The sequence below is a fragment of the Zonotrichia leucophrys genome, chromosome 7 (genome assembly GCF_028769735.1).
Source record: "Zonotrichia leucophrys gambelii isolate GWCS_2022_RI chromosome 7, RI_Zleu_2.0, whole genome shotgun sequence".
In the NCBI taxonomy this organism is placed as follows: Eukaryota; Metazoa; Chordata; class Aves; order Passeriformes; family Passerellidae; genus Zonotrichia; species Zonotrichia leucophrys.
This window is the reverse complement of record NC_088177.1, coordinates 17854331-17877194: the sequence shown is the minus strand read 5'-3', so window position 1 is coordinate 17877194 and position 22864 is coordinate 17854331. Positions and strand designations below refer to the sequence as shown.

Sequence of the window (22864 nt, the reverse complement as noted above, 5' to 3'; positions counted from 1 at the left end):
CACTAGAATCTGATTCCTGATCAAGGAGTTTTACCTCTTATTGCTATTTACTTCCTGCCTTTTGCTTGCAAGCATGGTGTAGCTGTCATTGTCAGGCAGTCCAAAGCACACCTACTCTTCAAAATGCATTGACTGCAGTAGGACCCAATATAACACAATTTCTTAAATACGTGGCATCTCCTTCATCAATACTCCCGGCAGAAGCTTTTGTCTGGCTGCTTGCTCTTCTGGTTTGGTTTTTAAGCAGACATACTCTCTAGAAGGTGCATCAACATAAAATGGAAAAAAGTCCACCAGTATACACAAAAGCAAGACAGATATTTCCATGAGCAGCAGGCATCAACAGGAGCACCCTGCATTTTACTTAAGAAACTCCCTTTTTAGTTGTATTTACCCTCCAAACTACCTGAAAGAGTGAAATAGTATTAAATCTTTTCATAGTCTACAAGCAAAACAAATTAGTAATCCATCAAACCCACCTAATGAATTAAAAACACCCTGTGTTTTTAGCACAATACAGGTAATTAGGTACAAATGACTGGCAGAATCACCATTCAACATTAGCTTAACAGACTTTGGGTCCACAAAATAATAAAGGCTGAGCACTGCATTTTACCTGATTCCAGCCTTATTTGAATGGTATGCAATTGAGCAGCCAGCTTCATACTGAATAGATTTCCAACTGATGTTCTTACTGCTCATTCAGAAGTTGAATCCCAGTTACCAAAACAGGCATCCATTGAACCATGATTATTTGAGTCCTAATTACCAACCACTCTGCATCTTCTATAGCCATTTACACCCACACAAATCAATGTATGACAACTTTGAAGTCTTCAAACACATTTCCACTGTGAACAAATCTCTGAACAAAGAACTGGGCAGCAAACACATGCTCCTTTTACCCCTTCAAAGAGTACCAAAGCAGCAAAACATAGGTCAACCTGAAGGACAACCAAGATCCAGCAGGATTGAGAGCTTCTGAAGAAAATTCAATATGACTCTAATGAATGTTTTCTGTAGCTGTTTCAGCTGAGATTATCAAAAACATGGTGTGTCAGTACTCCCCTGAGCAGGCCACTCAGGAGGAGCAGCCAGTCTTCACAGTACACATTACAGCTAGCATATATTTTTTAAAATTCCCTCAGTAGAGTAATACTTGGGTGCCAGCTACCTTTTAGACTGAGATACACCTTTAAATAGGCATCCCACAATAACATTACTTGATGCACGCTGCCTCAAATAATAATCCCAAGGCTAATTTCATTGATGTAAGTGACTCTGGAAGAGGAGGAATACTTTACCTCAGTTTGATTCCAGTACAAAGTTTTAATGGTCAGAGACTTTCAACTTAATAACTACACACTAGACAGTGAACCACAACTGAAGATATTCATAATGAAGATATTACAATAATCTCAGCAATTTGAACACATTCCAGGGAGGGGGTTAATAATCACTTAAATGGGAATGGGCTGCCTAGGGAGGTGGTGGAGTCACTGTCCCTAGAGGTGTTTAAGGAAAGACTGGCACTTGGTGCCATGGTCTAATGGACACGGTGGTGTTTGGTCATAGGTTGGACTCTATGATCTCAGAGGTCTTTTCCAACCTAATTGATTCTGTGATTCTGTAAAACTGCAAACTTGGCACATAAGACTCTTCCAGAAAACAAAATTCTACATAAATAGGCTTCAAACCCCAGAATATTTATGATACAGAAAGATTTAAAAACAAGACTTTGATAGTAAATACATTTCCAAACCATAAAAAGATCTTTCTGAGTCTTCAGAACTTGTTAGCATTTAGTAAAGGCATTTAGCCATTTGTGGCACTTATTTTTTCTAATCAAGTCTGAGTAACTCTTGAATTATCATGCATGTCAAAACCTTCAAGTCACATTAGGCAAAGAAAAAAATACTAGAATACATGTGTTATTGAAAGTAATATTAATCATCCTTCCTCATATCTTCAAAAAATCACCCAGTATTACCAGAAATTACACCAACCTATCAAATATGTTGATTAAGTTCACAAGAAAAACCAGCTAAATGGTTCACCACAGCAGATGTATTATTGGTTCTACAGTAACTGCCTACATTTTCATATCTGTAGGGAAGAACAGAAAAAAATATATACCATTAACTCAATTAAAACATTTTTGTTACAGATGGCGATGATCTCAGTGGAGCTACGAAATAAATAAAATATTAGCATGAGAAACAGGATTTGCATCTCCACATGGATACAAAAACTTAATTTTATTAACAGCTGCTTAACATATTTGGAAAGCAATAGAAAGCTTTCCTCCTCTGCCACTGCTCTGTCCACCAGCCTCATAACTTCATCAGAATATTATTTTTAATCATTTGTGTACTTCTGCACAGAAGTCTTTATGCACATAATTTAAAACCAAATCAACCAGTATCACCAACTTCATCTCTTACTCCCAACCTTAACAGCTCCCACCTCTTACCTAGAAAACCTATCAAACAACTTCCTGAAAAAACCTGCCAGAACTTGTGTTTGCAGACCACTGGACTTGCTGTTGTCCTACAGAAAGGTCACCTTTCAGTAATTCCAGTGCAAGACACTCAAATCACCTTGCCACCTATGAAGTGGTATGGAAAAACACCCCAAACACAAGGCTCTGTCCATCTGTAGCCACATGTTCACTGAGATCACTGGTCATGTGTTACATTATGTGCCAAGTGGAACCAAATCAAGAAATTGGACGACTACTACTAGAATAGTTAGCAGACATTTTTACTATAAACTTCAAAAGGAAGCACTTTGCCCTGGATGTAGGTTGTTTGGGTTTGTTTAAAATTTTTCAAGCAGTAAAGCTTAGACAAGTCAGTGTAAAGGCACCCATTAACTTTTAGAAGACTTTTAGCCAGATGAGCCTTTAGGACAGCTTCCCAAGACCCACATGCCCAAATCTTGCACCCGAATCATTTTATATATAGTGGTTTCCATTGCTGTGATAATTACTATTGAGAGCTTGACATAAAAAATTCCACAAGACCTAAACCTTTCTCATTACAGTGTTACCAACTTAGGCACAGCTATACTGGATCTACTGATGTTGCTTTGAGAAAAAAGAGGAAAGAGATGGAAGTTAAACCCCAGTCTGAAATGCCTACTTCCCTCCATGAGAATGTATGTTAGTGATAAATACAACAGGTCAAAGAAAAACTGCCCATCCTCACTGATGCTGATGGCTACAACTCATTTGACAAAAGCAGGTCTATAACCAGTACTTGTTCTGTCCAAAATTGTCTTGAATCGATGCTTAAGGAAAAACAGTGGTATATGGAATACAGGGGCAGTGTTAAGAAAATATAAACAGCTATGCCATCGCAATCCAAAAAAATCTTTAAACCACTTCTCTTCTGTAAAGGTGGCAAACATTAATTCTAAATAACTAAATTAACAAAGAAGATTCTAAGATTGTTTAATTTCTATGGAAATTTTGTACTAGCAGTAATAGAAACTAGTTTCCTGGGTCTCTTCACAATTCATTTGAGTTCTTTTAACAGATACTGGGTTAGATAAAGATCAACCTAGGCTGGTATCCCAAGAGGAGTACATGCCTGAGGAGACACATAAGAAGCAAGGAAGTACAAAGTGGTCAATTCTTTGCTGTGGCTTCCCAGAGTTCAAGCACTTGTAGTTCAGGAACTTCCAAAGCCAGATGCCTTTGGTGCATTGTGAAGCTCTCTTCATCAATTTGTCATTTCAAACCTGCTCAAACCCATTTATATGTCTGACTGCACTGATTTCTGGGGCTGTAAAGTGCATGACTTACATCATCAGGAAATACTGTCATTTATTTTCAACCTGCTGCTAAAGAATTACCACTATTTTTTTCCCTGACTTCACATTCTGTGAAAGGAGCGAATATCAGTTCCCTGTTTCCCACAATGTTTGGGAATTGACATACATAAAAATATCACTCACCAGTTACCTATCTGGTGAATTTCCTATTTCATAGCAGTCTTTGCATGGCTAGATGTGTCATTCTTGCCCTTCTAAATGCCTTTTTAGGCTCTACCACATTATTTAACGTAATCTCAACTTGCGTATTCTCCTTTTGTTCCTTCTGGTACATATCCATAAAAGAATGCATTCATGATAAAATCAGCATTGGACTATCAAGTAGTTTATCAGCTTTAATGAATTTTACATAGTCATAGTTAAAGATTATTAAGCAGCAAGTGCCTAAATGCAAGCTTACACAACAAAAAGCTATGTAAAAGCTTCTGGAGAATCATTACAGTCCTGAAAAACCGTCTTCTGAAAACAATCTTAAATAGTTACATCGCATAGACAGATGTGGTGTGTATTTAAAATACTTTAATTCTGTCACCACACATCAGAACAAACTCAAAGAAACTAAGCCTCACTGCTTTCATTGCAGGGTTGGTTTTTTTTTAAACTGAGAACATCACAAACATAAATACACGTCTTGAAATAAGACAGCTGGCTATCTTGATACACTTCCACTGATTAATTAAACTGCAAAATCCTAAATAAAACTTGCAGTTCTTAGGCTAGTGGTGTATTATAAGCAAGGACAACTTAACCAGCTTTTAAAGGAAAAGAAATCTCTACATGAAGCAGGCAAATAGCCTTTGGAAGAACTTCAGCGAAAGGAGTCACAGCTCTACTGTGACTGAAGTTAAAGTCTGAGTTAGAGAGTCTGCAGCTGCTACTTCAAGTTCATTTCATGGGCACAGTCTGCTGCGTTATCTGCTACAGTATCTTAAAACAAAGATCCAGGAAGAAAACAAACACATGATCCCAAAAGTTTGTCTTGCATGCAAACAAAGCAGAGAGAGATGCCTGATAAGAATTGACAGAGAAATATTTTGGTAGAAAGCTACAAAGTATTTCAGTAGCATTACATAACAAATTACACAGCCTTCCTACTCATTTATTAAAGCGCTCATACATGGCAATGGCAGAAGGAACATGCCAGAAGGAAAACAACATCCATTTACTCTGTTTAGACCCCCCCCACACAGGAAGCCTTGCAAAATATTACATGCAAAGAAAGCAGAAAACCAGTTCTCCAAGCACTGTCCTCTGCTCTCCTGGCCTAAAAGTGGTTCCAATTATTATTCTATTTGCAAACAACTGGGCCTGGATTATTCACAAGCAACAACAACAAAAAAAAACACTTGGCAAATAATTTAGTCAACACATACTCCATCTTTAGACTTCCTAGAAAACAGGTCAAGTTCTATGATCTCTTGCCATTTCTCTAGTTTTATCTCCAAGCATTCCTGCCTGATGATTTCAGGTTCCTCATGGCAAACTCCCTTTCTCGTTCCAGTTCTGTAGTAAGACCACTTACCTCTTCCTTGCATTAGGAAAAAACCCACAAAACCAAAACACATAACCTAAAAAAAACCAACTAACGCACATTAGTGAAACAACCTAATGCACAAGAACAGCTACAACTATTTCTCATGAAATTTACCTCAACCTACAAAGCTGTGAACATCAGCAAAACAAAATGGGAATAACAATTTTCTGGCTCCACTTTGTTCTTTTTATATAAATGAGTTCTCTTGTTACTGAAGCCAAATATAGAGCACATGAACACACTGAAGATTATTTAGAAGGGTTCATATTTTACTCGCAATATATGCCAAGTGGATTCTGCTGCAGGGAAGGTTTTTAAAGCAAGTCCCTGTTCAGCCTTTGTACTCCACAGTTATACTGTGGGTGCCAGAACACTCCAATGTAAGCAAGTCTGGCTCCCACTGGAACTGAACTCGCAGATGCTAACCTTGAGACTTGCAGAGTTCCAAAAGACATCTGGGGAAAAAATGCTGTTAGAAGTGTACTTTGACCATCTAAATTTACAAAATTTTAACTTTTTTGCTTAACTGAGCGAGACCACTCAGGTTTAAAGTACACCTTTAAATAGCTGAGAGATAAATGGGAAAACAGAGCAAGAATGTTCAACTCCTGCAGAGTAAGAGCTCGTCCTTACTGTGCAACTTCCTTTGCTTTCTTAAGTCACATTTTTCAGCAGATAAGATCAGCTTAGAGGAAGCAATGGAATACTATTTTGACTGTAGATTTAAATGAACATATGGACATTTTGGAGTAAAATAAATATAATAAATCATTAGAAATTTCATTTTCCTGTAAAATATAATGCTTGTGCAGAAATCCTGCATGTTGAAGTCCTGAAAAAAAAAATGGAAGTTGGAGGGTTTTATCTTAATTCAAACTAAAATTTACATTTAACACCTGATGAATACGTCCTAATACATTAGAAATTCCTGAAAACGCAGACAAATACATCATTTAATATCTACCCCAAGTTAATAGCATTTCCTAGTACAATGCCAATGGAAAACTGTGATTCCAAACACGTTCATATACCACTGAGACAACCCTGAGGGAAAAGAAATGCAATGCTCTCTATGAGGTCCCAGCACTGTACCTTAGAGATTCACAGCCTGTGAATTCTCAAGTTCAGACACCTGCTATGAGACACAGCCGTGTTATCTAATTTAATCCATCTATTTAACAATTGAATTTAAGACTAATAATGGTATTTTTCATTCCACTCCTATCAAAAGATCATTCCAAACCCTTACAGGGCCCAGAGCAACTTTCTAGTTTCTAGACTGGGTCTCCACATAAGAAACCTTTGCTTTTGTCCAAGAAATCTATTTTCCCCCTCATACAGTATTCACCCCAGAGACCTTATCAGCCCATCCCAGCTGTCCCTCTATGGATCTGCTCCAGTTTGAATGCATCATTCCTAAGCATAGGAAACTGAGTTTAGTCAGTATTTCAGATGAGGCCTTACCAGTTCCTTGTATAAGAACATTAATACATTCTTACCTCTGTCAGGAATCTTTCTCTTTCTAAACATCATCGTGAGATAGGTCTGAAGGAACTTCCTCCAGTTAGAAGAGTGATTGTTAGCACTATGTGCTAATGGGCTGATCATTATCAGATGTGCTAAATTATCAATATCAATTAGCAACCAGTAGTGAAAATGCTACTCAGTCATTGACAATTATACATCGTTTATGACCTTAAAACATCTACCACATGGAACTGGTATAGCCTGTAAAAATAATGATACATTTTTAACTGAAATTCAAGACTGTGTATTTTCAACTTTTGAAACCTTCACACAATTCTAAGAGAAAATATCATCTCCTTAGCAGTACAGTTACAGAACTTTGGTCCTGATTTAGCAAAGCATTTTTACATTTATGCAACTTCAGACTGGAAGCATTCCCATGTAAAGACATAGTGGGTGTCTTTACAAAACTAAAAACAACCTTAACTCTTTGCTGAACTTAATGGGTTAATACTTCAACCCGAAACTTACAAAGGACCCTCGAGACTCTTTTGCATTTAACCACCTCGGTCTCCTCTGAACGTTTATAGCTTTAAAATGCAAAAAGCAAGTATTTCGCGTATCTGCTCTCCCGTTGAATAGACATATTAAGCTGCAAGAGCTAAGCATGCGTCCTGAGCTTCCAGCATTAAGGTAGAGCTCTACCCAGAGCCTTCACACATTTACAGATGAGAAGTCTTCTTTTCCGTTGTTCTCCCGATGCCTTCCAAGTGCAAATAACTAACAAGAGGATCACGTGTGACCATATGCTAAATTAAGTTCGCCCAGGAGATTTCATTCATCGGTCCCCCAGAAACTGACGATTAAGCCTACACACTTGCAAGGAGATGCCATTTAATTCAAAACCACAGAGTTCATTTAAAATAAAAAATTAAGCCGAAAAAAAAGAAGAATCAACATAATCATAAAACCATTTTCCTTACCAAACAATAACAAAGGCGGAGGCTTTAAAGTCACGCCCGACCTGTTAATTTCACATTAAAGGTGCTAAACACCCGGTGCTGCTCCGCAACAACCTGTACTACAGTCCGTCTCCAAACACACCTTCTGTTAATTTGTGACACTGCATATTTTACCGCTCAAGAACTAAGAAAGCCAGCGCTATAGAAGCTATTTACTCTGCCTTCCAGGTGCTTCATCAATGTTAAATAAGAACATATACGAGCTGCTATACAAAAACTTTACAACTCGGCGGGAAGCTGCCCCATGGGTCACGCTGATCCCTCTGAGCGCTGGCGGGAGCAGCGCCCCAGCACAGACCCCGAGAGCCGCTCGGGCCGGGCTCGCACCTTGCCCGGGGGCTCCGGGGAGGCGGCGCCGCGGCCCCGCCGTCCTTGCTCGCCGCAGGCAGGGCAGAGGCGCTGCGCGGCGGCTTCACCTGCGCGGGGGTGCGGGCAGCCCGACCCTGGAGGGGTCCCACCGCCCCTCTGCCCACCCCGGCCCCCTCCCACAGGCAGGGCGCACCGAAGGGCGGCTTCAGCCTGGCTAACCCGGCGGCGGGACCCGCGCAAACTTGGCGGCGGCGCGGCACAGCCTCACCTTGATGATGCTGCTCCTCCGCGGGGTGGCCTTGGCCGCCTCCAGCAGGCAGGCGTCGGGGTCGGGCGCTGCCGCTGGCCCCAGGGTGCCGCCGGGGAAGCGCTCCGCGGTACCCACGGCCGAAACGCCGCTCCGGCGCTCCCGCCTCCTGCCCCCGGCGTCCAGGGATGCCGGCTCGGGCTCCTCTTCGGCACGGTGAGCGGCGTCAGGAGGAGCACGGCCCGCCGCCGGCTGCTCTCTGCCGCCAGCAGCCTCTGCCATCGCCCCGCCGAGCGGTGTCAACTTCTCCGGGGTGCTGAGAGGGCGGGGAGTCACACGGACAGAGGAACGGACGGCGTCCCGCGGCGCTCCTCTCACGGCACGGCGGCGGCAGCGGCAACTTTCCCCGGAGGAGCCATGTCGGTCCCCGGGGCGGAGGGTGCCCGCGGGGAACTCCGCGGAGCCAGAGGAGCGGGGTGGGGGACGCGCTCAGCGCGCAGGAAGTGCGGCCACAGCCCCGCGCTGTTGTGACAGGAGCCGGGCTTATGTTGACGGACGGCGAGCTCGGCCAATCGGCGGCGCGGCCGCCCCCCGCGGCGCAGCGGCAGCCAATGGCCCTGAGGAGGGGCGTGCCCGCGGGACGCCTGGACGGGCGGTCGGGGCGGTGCGCGGGGGGCGGCCGGCGGCCGGGGCGCTGGAGGAGGACTCGTAACACCTGGTCGTCCCCGCCGCGACCTTGACGAAGAGGCCCTGTGGAGGACCGGGCTGCCTGTCGGGAGCGTTCGTGCGCCGGGGCGGCCGCGGGAATGCTTCTCTGCGCGTGTTTTAGGCAGGTTTGGGCTGCCTCTGTGCCGGGGTAAAAGCAGCGTGTGGAAGGGGTGACTTAGGTTAAATATCCTGCAGTGGTAGCACCGAATTGAGGCACCGTGGTAGGAACGGGGACGCTGCCAGCGCCGGTTGTGGGGGCTGCGGCTGTCAGGGGCACCTTGAGGCTGCTGACGGCGGGCCGGCAGAGTGGATGCGAGCCGTAAGAGACAGCTCACAAAAGACATCGAAGACTCACGTTGGGCTTCCTCCGCCTCTTAAAAACGAGCCAAAAACGAAGCAGGTTGTGCGGGGCTGCTCCGTTCGCTCCGCTCTCGGCCGCCAGCCCGGGGCGGTCCCGCTCCTGCCCTGCCCCTCACAGCCCCGGCCGGCGGCTGGCAGGGCCGACAGCGCCCCCTGGCGGCCGCGGCTCCGCTCGGTGCCCGTGCCGGGATGCAGCGGGAGCCTCAGGGAAAGGGCAGCCTTGGGAAGGGATCGTGCCAGCGTGGTGCTGCTGTCCCTTGTAATTCTTCAGGGCGTATTTAGTTATAATGAGATTATCCACGTGAACACCTCAGGAAAGGTGGGGTGGAGTGCAGCAAGGGTGAAAGCCCAGGAAAGAAGTGAGAAAAGATTATGCAGTGAGATGGAAAATAGAACGGGTAGGGCTGGGCGAGCTGGTGGTCACTGGGGATGTAGGACTATTCAAAATTACAGTTATCAGCTTTAAAGGCAGTCAGGCTCTCTCAGTTCTCCCTGTTTTCTAAAGTAATTCCCTAATGAACGTGTTTGGCACCTGTTGACAGTCACGGATTAAGGAAGAGAATAAAAGAAAACCTCCTTACCTTAACCAGTCATTAGCTACTAGCAAATGCCTGGCTACAGGGCATAATTGCTACTTAAAGGATGTGAATTTTTATATATATATATATATATATATATATATAGATATATGCATACACACACATAAAATATATAAATTTAGAATTCCATGTTTAAAATGGTCTACAACGTCTGTCTAGGGTATTGAGGCACTTATCATATTCAACACCAAGAAATGTTGAGGGACAGATCTAGATACTACTGAACTTTTTTCATTAGCTTCCTTCTAAATTTTATGTTAAAAAGGTAAAAATACATGTTTACCACAGTTATTTTGCTTTGTTTCAGAGAAAAAAAAAAGTCACGAAATAAGTAACACTAAAAGAAGATTGAAAATATTCACATTGAAGAAACATTTATGGAGAGAACAGACTCTAAGGGAATGAAGGATTGTACAATCATACCAAGTCAGTGCAACAAAGAGGAGAGGAAACACCCCAAACCAATTAAAAAAACGTATTATGTATCCACAGACTGACCTAAGAAGACTAATTTAAAGACAACAGAGAAGGTAATTACCATTAAGTGTTTTAATAGAGGGAATTAGTGCTTCATGTAGAAATATGTTGCAGATCTTTCCTGTATGTTGTGAAATCATGCCAAATTTAATAATTGGTTTAATTATTTGGGAACAACACAGTGCTGTCATAGCTGAAGTCTGCATCTACCAAAAACTCTGCAGTGTGTTGCACAGACAGATGTGTATAACTTACTAAAGAACTTTATCCTTCCTAGGATACGTTTTACACATTTAAGATTAGAGAGAGATTTATTGTCAAACAAATTGTCTTCTGACATCAAAGGTTTAAAACCTTTTAATTCTACCCTTATATCACAACCTTTGACACCTGAAGTCTTCAACTGGAAAAGGTCTACCGGGATTCTACAGATTTTAAGTTTCATGAAAATCAAACCTACAGGCAACACTGGACAAATTGTATTTCTTATCTGTTTGTCCACAAGATGCACACGTTTTAGAATTATGTATGGTGCAGCTAAGTGAGGGTTTAGTTAAATTCTTCTGTAGAAAAGAATAAAAGGTTGTCTGTTTTTCTGACTGCATCTCTAGATGCTTCTGAGGCATCTGCATTTATCTGCTTTTCTTTGTAGGGAACCATGAATTATGAAGGAAAAGAGCAATTGGTTTTGATACTACTTGATGTCTAGTAAAAAAGAGAGCTGATAAAAAGAAGGTTTACATTAAAAGTGCTTGCACAGAAAGTTTAAAGAAAGCAAGATTGGTTGGTGATAAGTGTATATAACAGGTTCTGTGTTCAGTTTCATGCATGCATTCATGTGTACAAAGACACTGCTGTGTTGTCCATACCTACTTCAGATAGGAACAGATTTTTGAGAAGAGTCAAGGAGTTCAACTAAGAAAGGTAAGGTAGTTAAAAACATCTATGTGTTTGTCTGAACATAAGTCAGCAAGTGCCTGCAATATCTATTTTAATGTGGATTTTTTTTACACTCATTTTGCTCCATCTCCATCCTTAAGGCACACAATTGTTCCTCAGTGGGCGCAGTTTGTATCATAAACTGGCTGAAAATACAGTTGTCTTGGAGCTGTGCTGAAGCACAGCTTGCATAAGCCAGTACTTGTACCTAGACATTGCATTTTGGGAATGCCTTAAAATTAAGTGTTCTGCTGGGAGCCAAAAGTGGTTCTCCTGTACCAATTGAACAGGGCTGATGAAGTGTGAAAACTGACAGATTTTCTTGTGTGATGAACATCTAGTTCACAAGGCAGGGAAAACAATGGGGAAAAAGGTTTGATTTCTTCACAAATGCATTCACACTGACAGCAACTCATAACCAATTTTAGCATTGATGAGACTTAGGCAAAGCTATTGATAAGAAAATGTTTTTCTAGATAGTTCTTAAAGAAGTGATTTTTTTAAAGCCTTAGCAGTTATTGTGTCTCCGCTGTTACATCATGAACGTGATATTATAATGATATAATTTATTTATACAAATATGTACTTGTTGCTAAGTTTCACTCCCATTTTGGCAAAGCAACCCCCCAAGTCATGTTTTTGCCTTTAAAGCTATAATTAAGCTTTTAGGCTGGGTAAAAAATGCAATGTAAAAAAATGCAACTGCAAAATGCAGTGTAAAGCAAATGTAGTTAAATCTTCATTTTAAAACATACTGCATATGTTTTCAATTTTTATATTTTAAATATATTTACACACACACATTGATTCAGTTCTTCCTTTTTTTTTTTTTTTTTGGTTAATTCTTGTTTTGTCTTGCTTCCTAGATCTTTGAAAAAGCTTCACTGTACTTGCACATCACACTGTATCTTCTAGGTAGTATAAATGTTGTGTCTTCTCTAACTTAACAGGAGAGGCTTTTGTGATATGCCTCTATCTTAATTATGTTCTTATTCCAGATGAAGTCACTGATGAAGTCTTTTCAGTCTGCTGATACTTTCAGGCAAATCCAGTGTTTTTAATAATTAAAATGCTGTTGATATAGAAGATTCCTGCCAATTCTTAGCTCTGAGGAATAATCCTTTATTTTAGGAGTATTGTTTTCCCCAAAGATATACCAATTAAGTGTGAGAAATGGTAAAATCAGGACCTCAAATTAGATCATATTTGATCCTATTTTACAGCCTCTGCTTACTATATAGACACAGGGCCAAGCCTGAGTGTAGCCTAGATTAGGTAAAGCCTGGAATGAAAAGGGGGATAAAATCTGAGATAGATTTTGTAAACTGTCATAGCAGATAGCAACACTTGAACCAAATTTTGTAGACAGGAAAGGGTAGATTCCTGGTAAGAAAGCAATTCTTCCACTAAATTTGGTACCAGGTATAAAGAAGAAAGTGACATTAGAAATTTTTAAGGGAGAACGGTAAAATATCTTATTTGGTTTTGTAATTAACTAACCATTTTTTTTCCAATCTGATTTTCAAGGGCGGATGTTTGCCAAGAATTAAGTTCACTTACATGAGGATTCATGTCATAAGTCACACCCATCTTCAGATTTTTGGCCACGGTGATTGAAGTTTGAGAAGATAACGAGTAACTGAAAAAAAGGTTTTTAGCGGACAGCCTGAGATAATCCCAGAAGTCATGCTACAATCTAGGTAAAAAGGAGTTTATTCATTTGTGCAAACAGTGAAGCTTTCTCAAGCTGCCCATGTTTAGTTTTTGCCTAGTTTTTAGAGAGGGAAGAGAAGGCATGTTATATATATTATAGCAGAAATTTTCTTGAGGATTTGAAGGAGTCTTAAAGATGAATTCTTATTCAAGTCTAATGATAATAATAATGACTCTTGTTTAAGGTAGGTGTAATTCCACTTAATGAGAACATTTACCAATGACTGTTTTTCACAGAGTTCTTTTTAACTCCTGATGATTGCTTTTAGTATTTCTTCAGCTGTGACACACACATAGAAATTTAATTGTAGTTGTTGCTAACTTTTAGGCTATGTGAACCTGTTAACTACTGTGAAGAGTAGGATCCAATAGGTGTATGAACAATTTCCTCCATTCTTTGGTAATTACTTAAGAGTAGGTTCAAGTGTACTGTGTACCTTGCTAGCTCAATGGATATATTCAGTGCTAGAAATGTACATGGCACCCACACACTTACCTGCAATTTTTTGGGATTATTTGGCTTATCATGAACTGCGCAGTTGCTGGGGAAGCAGCATTAGCTTTAAATGATACCTATAAGCCAGGAATTCATCCTACTAAGGATAGAAAGTATTCTGGTAATATTCTAGTTCAAAAGCTACCCTTACAGTCTCTAATCTTACTACCTCAGAAGGAAATTGCTACCAACATCAGCAGGAGTCATATTCATATCTACTTTGTAGTTACAGAGTTTTGAGAAAATCTGGTCAATATACCAAGAATGGAATTTACGTTATTCTTCTGTCTGTTAATCATACAACCTTCCTCATTGCCTAACTAGTTTTGGACATAAGTTAATAATGAGCATCCTGGTCCATTGAGGTGCTATGCAGTAGCCTAACCACCAGGAGAAAAGAATTCATTTAAATTCTTTCTGCAGGGTCCTGACAAGGATGTGAGGGAAAGTATCAAATAACCCAATAGCAGTGGGTCTGCGTGGGGAGGGTGTTGGTGATGAGAGCTTGAAATTCTTTCCATTTCAGGTGCTTGTACAGGTCCAGTCTCAAGGATAGAAGATCTGCACATTGGAGAAGAGAACGACAGCTCATGGTTTCAACTGAGAGGTCAGTTTGCACTCAGAAACTACTCCATGATGTGAACCAAGTTGCTAAATTAGGATAATCCAGAGATTTGCTTCAAAACTGCCCCTTGATCCAAACAAAAATGCTGAAAAAGATGCACCAGATGAATCAAGTAAGTGTTAAAAGTACATTGCTGTCTTTAGATCACCTGTGCCTGACTGGCCTCACAAAGAAAGAGCTATACTCACATATGCCTCATGTCAAAGAAAGCTGGTTTCCTGTGAAAAAAGTCAAGACAGTATTTCCCAGCAATATTTCTGACAGCTTCTACACTGATTTAAAGTGGTAGTATGTGCAAACAGAGAAAAGATAGCCTGTAAAGTCTTCCTTTTTAAAATTAAGCTAAAATTATATGCAGGCTGGTCTAGTCCTTGGTACCACTTCCAAACACAGGGTTACATGAATTTGAAAACTGCTAAAAACATTTTATGTTTAGTTCTTTTTCATATGTGTAAAGTTGGCCCCTCTCTCTCACTCATTAGGAAAAGTCACCTCAAAAAAAAAAATCTGATTATGATCACAATGTAATCCTCAAAATAACTGAAATTCCTCTGGTATTAATTGAACAGGATTTTAAGAAGATTAAAAATATTTTCCATCAGGGATGAACTGTACTTAATCTTTTATTGCAAAATCTCATGTTCCTTAATGTCAGGTTAGAAGGATGTGGAAAAAAAAAAAAGCTTAATGACTAATCTAAGTAAGCCTATTTTCCTGAAATTTGCCACTGTGGGAGTATAACATGCAGAAATTGGAAGAATTGTTAATCACTGTTTATCTGTGTCTTTGCTGAGTGGGGTTCAATCAGCTGTTGGTTAAAATCTATATGCTATCCTAACTCCCACTGTACTTTACATCAGGATTAGCACAACTGAAGCATTCTGCAAACACAAGGCCAGGAGTGTTTTTCTCCCAAATACACAGATTTACAGACTAATCACTAACAAAATGTGTTGGGCAAACTTAGACTCACCTGTTTGCTTTGTGGTTTGGAAGAATCCTCTCATTCTAACCACTTACCCTCTTTTCATCTCATCCTAGAGGTACAATCAGACTTGGTAGCAAGATCTGGGAGATTCAGGTGTATTAACTCTTCAGGCTATGCAGATGCCAAAAGGCAACAGAGCTTTTCTCATAGATACTTTGCATGTTTGATGGTCAAAGATGCCAAGAAATGGTTTTATGAGCAGATATTATACACAATGAGCCTCAGTGAGCCATACTTGAACATAGCACTTTTCAAAGGTTTGTGATTTGGGGGACAATAGGAAAAAACTAAGGAAGAAGGGGAGAATGATGTCTCTTGTTTTATAAATCCCAAGGTCCATAGTGTGGGCCAAAATTTACACTACATTATTTCCTGTGAGCCACTACAAATAAAACAAAATGAATTTAAATTATCTATTTGTCCAAACACTTAAACCCCCTTGAACTGAATGGGAAGAAAAAGGTAAACATTTCAGAGCTCACAGATGCCCTGAGCCTGTATTTTACCAAATGTAGGAAAAAGAGTGAATTGTAAATTGAGCAAAATAATACAGAAACAAAGCATAAAAATCCTGTAATCACTCACACAGATAAGTGATCTCATAGAGCTAGATTCTAACTGAAACAATATGGAAAAACCTCTTCAAATTCAGTGTTAAGTAGAAAAAGATTAGCAATCCGTTTTAAAAATCAATGCTTTCAGTTCTTCCTATGTATCTACTAATTGTTTTTGAATAAGGGGGACAGAGACAAGAGGAGATGAGCAGGAATGTTGTTAGGGCAACCAGAAACAAAGTAGGAGCTAGAGATAAAGGTTAGAGAGAATGGTGGAAACTGGGAGGGAGTGAGAAGTCACAGCTCATAAGGAGAGATGTACCCAACCCAAGAAAGGGAATGCTGTGGGAAAAGGGCCTGCAATATGGAAATATCATATAAGAGAAATACACCCATTTGAATAAATGGAAAACTTAGCAGAAATGAGTAACTTCTGCATTTTCCACATAGCACTGACCATAACTTGGACACAGAAGAACTTCTTAGGTGACCACCATCAGTGCTAACTGCCTCGAGAGGTCTTCTCCAAGTCCTTGAATACCTAAGAGCTCTTGGGTTTTTCAGTTTGAGCTCAGGGTGTAGAGAATCCAGTCACAAGCTCGTAAGAGAAATCAGTGTGTACATCTTCATAAGATACATATTTTTATTTTTTTCCTTAATGCAATTGTGTATGCAACAGAGACAGAAGCCAATCTTCTAGCAACATCCTAAGAAACATTGTTAGGAACTTCAGAGCAGGAAGTAAGTAATCTTTCATCAGGTACACCTTCTGACCAAGGATATATTAATGCTTAAATTTCCATGAAAGGATTTTAAAAGGCTGGTGGGAAAACTAGAGTTGTTATCCACAGATAAAAATAATAGTAGCAAAAATGGTAGCATGTCTTTTCAAGGTCAGTGAATCAGTGAAATAGCAATTTCTTGTAAGGCCCATGTATTACTCATAAAATATACTTGTCTTTTTCTGCCTGGAGAATTATTTTCCTCCTCCCAATTAATTTTTTCTGCTTATTTTTCTCTCTTGCTTTTTCTTTGGTTTATTTTTCCTCACTTAACCTCCTTCTCTGATGCTAAAAGAAGGACAAAAGGTGAAAACCTACAGGAACCAGCATTGTCAGACTCTTGTCTTTTACTGTCCAGCACTGCCTTTTAATTTGTGGGAGAGAACAGCAGGGGAGATCATTTCGTTCTGTATATATTGCTGACATGTGGAATCAGGAAAAACAGTTGCACTCCTGACTTCCTTTGAGAGTGGCTCCCTCAGCCTGGAAACAATTCCTTTAATGAAGCAGCCATGCAGCACCAGGGTAGCCCAGCAGCCTTTGTTGTGATATTCAAATCTTGTATGCATGGCAGTATTTTACACCAGCTCTACTCCTAATCTTGCTACATTTATAGGTCTGTTGAATTTTCAGGTTTTAAAGCATCACAGCAAAAAACAACTCAGTCTTTCTCATTTATTTTGAAAAGTCCCATTTTTGTCACAACTGTCTTATTTTAAATGTAAATGTCCCAGATTTGGGTTTTTTAACTAAAGGACAAGGTATAATGTAGAAGATACAACAATTAAAACTGTAAAATACACTTTCATGTCTCTGAATGTTTGTTTATTCTTTCAGCTGTTCTCACTTTAAATTCTCCAAATCAAGATATGAAGCACATGAAAGGCTTGGGCTATTCTGCCTTTCACATCATTAAAACGTAGTGCTGTTCTCAGGATAAGCTTTGTTGCTTTCTGATAAATATTCATAAAATGAATGCAATTCAGCAGAGTTCTATAATCTCACAAAATAAGTGCTTTTAAAAAAATCTTATCAGCTCTGCTAAAATTGCCCTTATTTTTATACTGTTGTCTCAGCTTAAAAAAAACCAAAAAAGAGAGTAAGAGTTAAGCATTATATTGTTGCATATTACACACACAGAATTATTAGAAACTTTTCTAGGATTGTGTGTTTTTATTCTGTGTGATAAGAGTAATGTTGCAGAAACTGATAGGTGTTGAAGCAACACCAAAAAATTAAGGAGCAGTGTAGAGTCCCATAGGGACTGCAAGTCTGCTGTGCCTCAGGGAGTCTTACATGATGTGAAGGGCTGTTTGGTTTAGGTGGGATTGGTATAATTTGCATAAAGCAGAATACAAATATTTGAGTTCAACTGAAATATAAGGTAGACATTGTCAAGATGCTCTTCCTTGAAGTCTTTATTTTAAAGCACTGAGAAAACATAAACCATGAGAGTAACTGTTATCATTATATTACAAAGGTTCTGTTGTCATTATATTACATTGCTAGAGTTTCATACCTCCTTGATGTTTCTCATAGACAGCTCCTCTAGGCACTGACTCTTCCTTGTCCTCACAGTAGCCAACTGACTGCAGGTCCCCTTAACCAACCAATCCACTCTTTTGTAACACTCTTCTTATTGGCTGCAGCTGTGGCCTGTTAACATCAGGCCTGCTCCTAATCTTTAATAACTGGCTCAGCAGCAACTCTTTAGGGGGTAAGATAGCATTCCATACTACTTTTTTTTACTTATATTCTCTACCCCTATAAGTAACTAATGATAGTAGTGAGCTTGATATTGAGTCTCAGGGTGACTTAGCCTGTGCATGTTTGATCACTTTGAAAAACAGTTTTCCCTCTGGTGTGGTTCTTTCAGCATACATTTGTCTGAATATCAGCTCCTGCTGTCATCAGATCAAAGATTTTTGTCAGGCTGCACCTTCGTACCTGTATTGATTATGAGTTTGGCATTTGAATGACTTTTTTTTTCAGACCTGTTTAATACCAGAGATATTCTAAGGGCAAAATGCATTTGCAGATAGGATGAAATAATGCAACAGGAGAGCAGGTTGTAGTGCTGTTCAGTAAATGACCACAGAAGTACACTTGGCACAAGCATTACTATTGGTGCTTCTCCTCCAGTTCAGTAAGAGCAGAAAAAAGAATATTTTGAGTTGGAGTATTTTGGGGAGTGGTCATTAATGTGCTATTTTCCAGCTCTCTTGACCAGACCAGAAATTTTGTCTCCAAGGTCATCCCAGACCCATAGCTGTTTTCAAGCTAGCCAGCCTACTCAAGAGTCTTTTGGGAGCCCTAGGAAGATTCTTTGAGTTGAAATAGGACTTTTACTTCACATTGATGGCTGTTCAGCCTAAACTATGTTCTGACCTCCATCAAGTATGGCCTGGTAAGCCAAACACAGGTAACTGCCTCCCTGGGCATTTTTGGTTTTCTCCCACAGAGGCCAGATGAAATGTGTTACCCTGTTTTCCTCCCTGTTTCACACACTAGTTGGGAGGATAAACCCAGCTGGGATTTGCCTCCCCAGGTGATGCGGAAATTGCTGGGGGGAGGTTCCTGGGCTGACTCAGCGCTTCAAAGCACGGTTCCGAGGGGTAGTACGGATACCTCCTCAGAGCTACCACCGCGGGGAGCCAGCTAGGACCACCCGCCCCACCCTGCCGGTGCCACGGTACTCGGGGAGGGGAGCGCAGAGCAGCCGGGACGCCCGACACCCGCCGGGACATCGGCACAAGCGGCCGGGGCACTGGAGCGGCCGCGAGCCACCCGCCCCGGGAGGCGCGGGGGGACCGGCAGCGCCAGGGCCTTGAGGCGAGGGGGTGCCGGGACAGAAGCACGCCCGGCCGCCCCGTCGTAGCGATCCCGTGAAAGTACTCGGGGGCTGCAGAGATTTGGGGAAGGGGAGATTTCTCCGCGGAAGGCGGGCTGAGGCGTGTAAGGGAAGGCTCCCTCCATCGTGCTGAGCGCTGTGCTCACGTCGCCGCCAGGCTCCGCCTCCCCCGCCCGTTGCAGGCCCGTCCCCCGCGGGCGCGCGTCAGCGGGACGCGAGGCGGAGCTGAGGAGCGCGACGCGTGCCGGGAACGTGCTGGGGGCCGAGGCGGCTGCGAGGACCGATGGATCCCGAGGGCGCGGTGAGGAGCCTGGCGGGGCCGCGGGGCCCGGCAGCCGCCCCGGAGGGCGGGAGGGCGGGCGGGCAGCGGGGCCGTCCCGCTGGGGCGCCCCGGCTCGCGGCCGCCCGCGCGGGGCCGCCATTTTGTCAGTGGCGGCCTCAGGCTGTGGAGAAGGCGCTGGCGGCCCCGGTGTGCGGGACACGGTGCCGGGGCAACGGGGTCTGGCTCGGACCTTACAGCACACGGGCTCCGGAAAGCAGAGGTGTTTAGGGAGAGAAGTGCGCTTAATCACCAGGCCTTCGTGGAGTTAGGTTGTCTGACTGGGAGTCTGCTCAGTGGAAAGTGAATGTTGCGATTCTGCTAACGAACAGTTGCCAGACGCACTAAGTAATCGATAAAAATATCGATGGATGTAAATATCCGTATTAATTGGGGAAATTGATAAAAAGGAAGTTTACAAAACAGTAGAAACAAATATTTATTTAGGCAAGTGAAGTACTGATGGCACATATTTGGTCTTTTTAATACTGTTTTCTTATTGCCACGCTGATGATGAAGAAGTGGTTATCGCAATACAGATTTTAACATGTGATACTTTAAACTCACTGGGATTTACCGTATTTACTATTGTGACTTCATAAGTGGTGTGTTTAATTCCTTGTTTCTTCCGTTGGGGTATTTGCATTTGTAGCTTATTTTAACGTGTCAGCTCTTAAAATGTATACAGAGAAAATGCAGTTTGGGCTCTTGGAGGTAAGGAATACATTTTGGCTGTGTTGTCAACTGTTTGTTGTTATAGTTGAATCCAGAAGTTTTCGTGCTGAACACAGTTGCCAGATGATGTACATTGGAAATTGCTGAGAGAGGTGGAGACTGTAACCTGTTTTGTCTCGGAGGAGTTTTTTGCTGTAAAAACATATCCTCTTGGGGACTGTAGTGACTGTGTTAGTTCCGTGCCTACTGGAGGTGGGGTTTGTTCAGGTTAGTACTCTAGAGTAGTATTCCCAGTAGGAGATGCGTACTGGATTCTCTTGAACAGATCAGGTTAACAGCCCCAGGCTTTCCTCTTCCCCAGGTGTGTGTGTTTTAGTACGCTCGGAAAGGACTTGTGTCTTGTCTAAAACTGAAATTGCATGAACTTAGCTGCATTTATTGTCTTTAAGATATCCACAATGGTATCATTAACCCATTACTTAGAATTAGTAGGAGTAACTCTTAAGTAGCTAAAAAAGTATTAAATAATCCTATTGGAGAAATCAGTGACAATACTACATGGCTGCTTTCCAGCTATCATCTTCACAGTTAGGGTTGACTTTGTAAGGCAGTGTTATTTTGTTTTGAAAAGAGTTTACAGTTAAATTGTTTCACAGTTCACAAGTGTAAGCATGCTGGAACTTAAAACATCAGGCAGGCTCCACCAAATAATGGTTTCCATGACATCCCATTGTGTTATGCTCTTTTACTGGAGCAAGAGCAATTTGGTTGTTCTTCTGCAGAGGGAATTTCTGTTCAGACCACTGTGTTGTGTTTGTAGGCCAAGAGGGTGTTGAATTAAAATACCAGTCTGCAAGACCTGTTCTCATCCAGTCTGTGGAGATTATTGATTTCCTGTGGTGGAATTATGGCTGCTCAGCACTTGGAAAATTAATCAGAGGCTGTTGCAGAGAGTAGAGTTGTGTAGATGTTTGTGAGAGCACAGATGGAGTTTAAAATTTCCATTCTGTATAGGTTGAAAAGGGCTTCTAGCAGAGCAAAGATACGTTGTATAATAGAATTCATAACGTGAAATTTATGCAGCAGGGTGCTTTGCAAGTTGAACCAAGATTGGTGTTTTGTTTGGAAGTGTTTAACATTGGACTTTAGACCATGGTATATTCACCAAGTTACTGAATTGATTAAGATTGAGCTTGTGTTTAAACACTGAGCCACATTCTGAATAAAAATACATGATTAATGTTCAGCATCTGCTGTGCCTTCTGAAAAATTCTGTATGTATTGAATGTTAAGAGTTGTTTCATTTACTGATAAGTAATGAGTAAGATTTTGAAAATGTTTTCTTTCAATCAGCAGGCCACTGATCAGATGCAAACAGAATCTTTACCTTCATGTCCCAACACTGTGTCACCGGTGAGGTTAAACAATCTGATCGGCTCTCCAAGGTTCGGAACAGTCACTCCAAATCGTGTCTTTGTTGGAGGAATTGATTTTAAGGTATTCTTCCCTCTTTTTGCTGCTAAATTATAATTTATAACAGTATAAAAATCAACAAGGAAAAAAGAGACACATTCATGTGTATTTGTTTTGCTGGTAAGTCCTCTTCACTTTAATAGCCAAACCTACAGTAGAGAATAAAGCTTAAAGCCTTGGTTTCCTTAACAGTCCTACAAAGTTGGCTCTGTACACTTAGCTGCTAGAAGCTTTTCACACACCACTTGTTCAGAGTTTTCTTTTTTCAAAAAAAATAGCTTTGTTATCAGCAGAGCTGATGGAAGAAAAACATGTAGAACGTTTTGTTTATGTATACCACTTAGTGTGATTTAATAAACTGTCACAATGTTTCATATGACCAGTGAAGCAAACCTCCCTGGCTTGTTTCTCTAACACCTCTGGTTCACACAAATAATTACAGTGTGTAAATTGCTCACCATAGTAATTTTCTTAAAGGCAAGAGTTTGTTTTTAAAAGAAGTGTGTAAGCTTCTCTGGGTAATTTGCAGTATTGATCTTAATTCTTAGAATGCTTGTGCCTTTGTGTGTTCCCTAAAATCTTTAAATAGCAGTGAACATTGGGCCACTCTTACCTTGTTCAGTTGCTTTTAACATTTGTGATAAGCTTAAGCTTTTTTCTCTCTTCCCACTTTAGATAATTGATTAAGCCATTGACTTTTGGTGCTTAGCTTGCTTAGCTGTTGCTTTGTTCCCACCAAGAGTATTTTCTCTGCATCAATCCTCCTAGGCTGAGACCTTTTGAGTACTGGTTCATTTGAAGAGGAACAAGAATTGACCATTCACTGAGACTATTTTACATAACAAGTGCAAGAAATTCCAGAATCTTCTATTTTATTTGGCAGGGGTAA

General features: G+C 41.2%; 2 protein-coding genes across 7 annotated transcripts in view; one reads left to right on the top strand and one right to left on the bottom strand.

Annotated features, from left to right (window-relative positions):
• PLCL1 (phospholipase C like 1 (inactive)) overlaps positions 1–8953 on the bottom strand; it is a 178790-nt gene extending 169837 nt beyond the window's left edge. Inside the window, exon 1 of the mRNA XM_064718136.1 lies at positions 8438–8953. Within this exon, the coding sequence (XP_064574206.1) occupies positions 8438–8698 (261 nt within the window). The 5' untranslated portion in view covers positions 8699–8953. The remainder of the gene's footprint in view (positions 1–8437) is intronic.
• Positions 8954–9121: 168 nt separating this feature from the next.
• BOLL (boule homolog, RNA binding protein) overlaps positions 9122–22864 on the top strand; it is a 31154-nt gene continuing 17411 nt past the window's right edge. Inside the window, exons 1-5 of one of the 6 annotated variants that reach the window (XM_064718080.1) lie at positions 9122–9249; positions 10391–10613; positions 13027–13199; positions 14235–14315; positions 21856–21999. In XM_064718080.1, coding sequence (XP_064574150.1) covers positions 21871–21999 — 129 coding nt within the window. In that variant the 5' untranslated portion in view covers positions 9122–9249; positions 10391–10613; positions 13027–13199; positions 14235–14315; positions 21856–21870. Of the gene's footprint in view, positions 9250–10390; positions 10614–13026; positions 13200–14234; positions 14316–18408; positions 19065–19205; positions 19810–21855; positions 22000–22864 lie in introns of those variants that run through there. The other 5 variants (XM_064718081.1, XM_064718078.1, XM_064718077.1 and 2 more) reach the window with 5 other exon arrangements.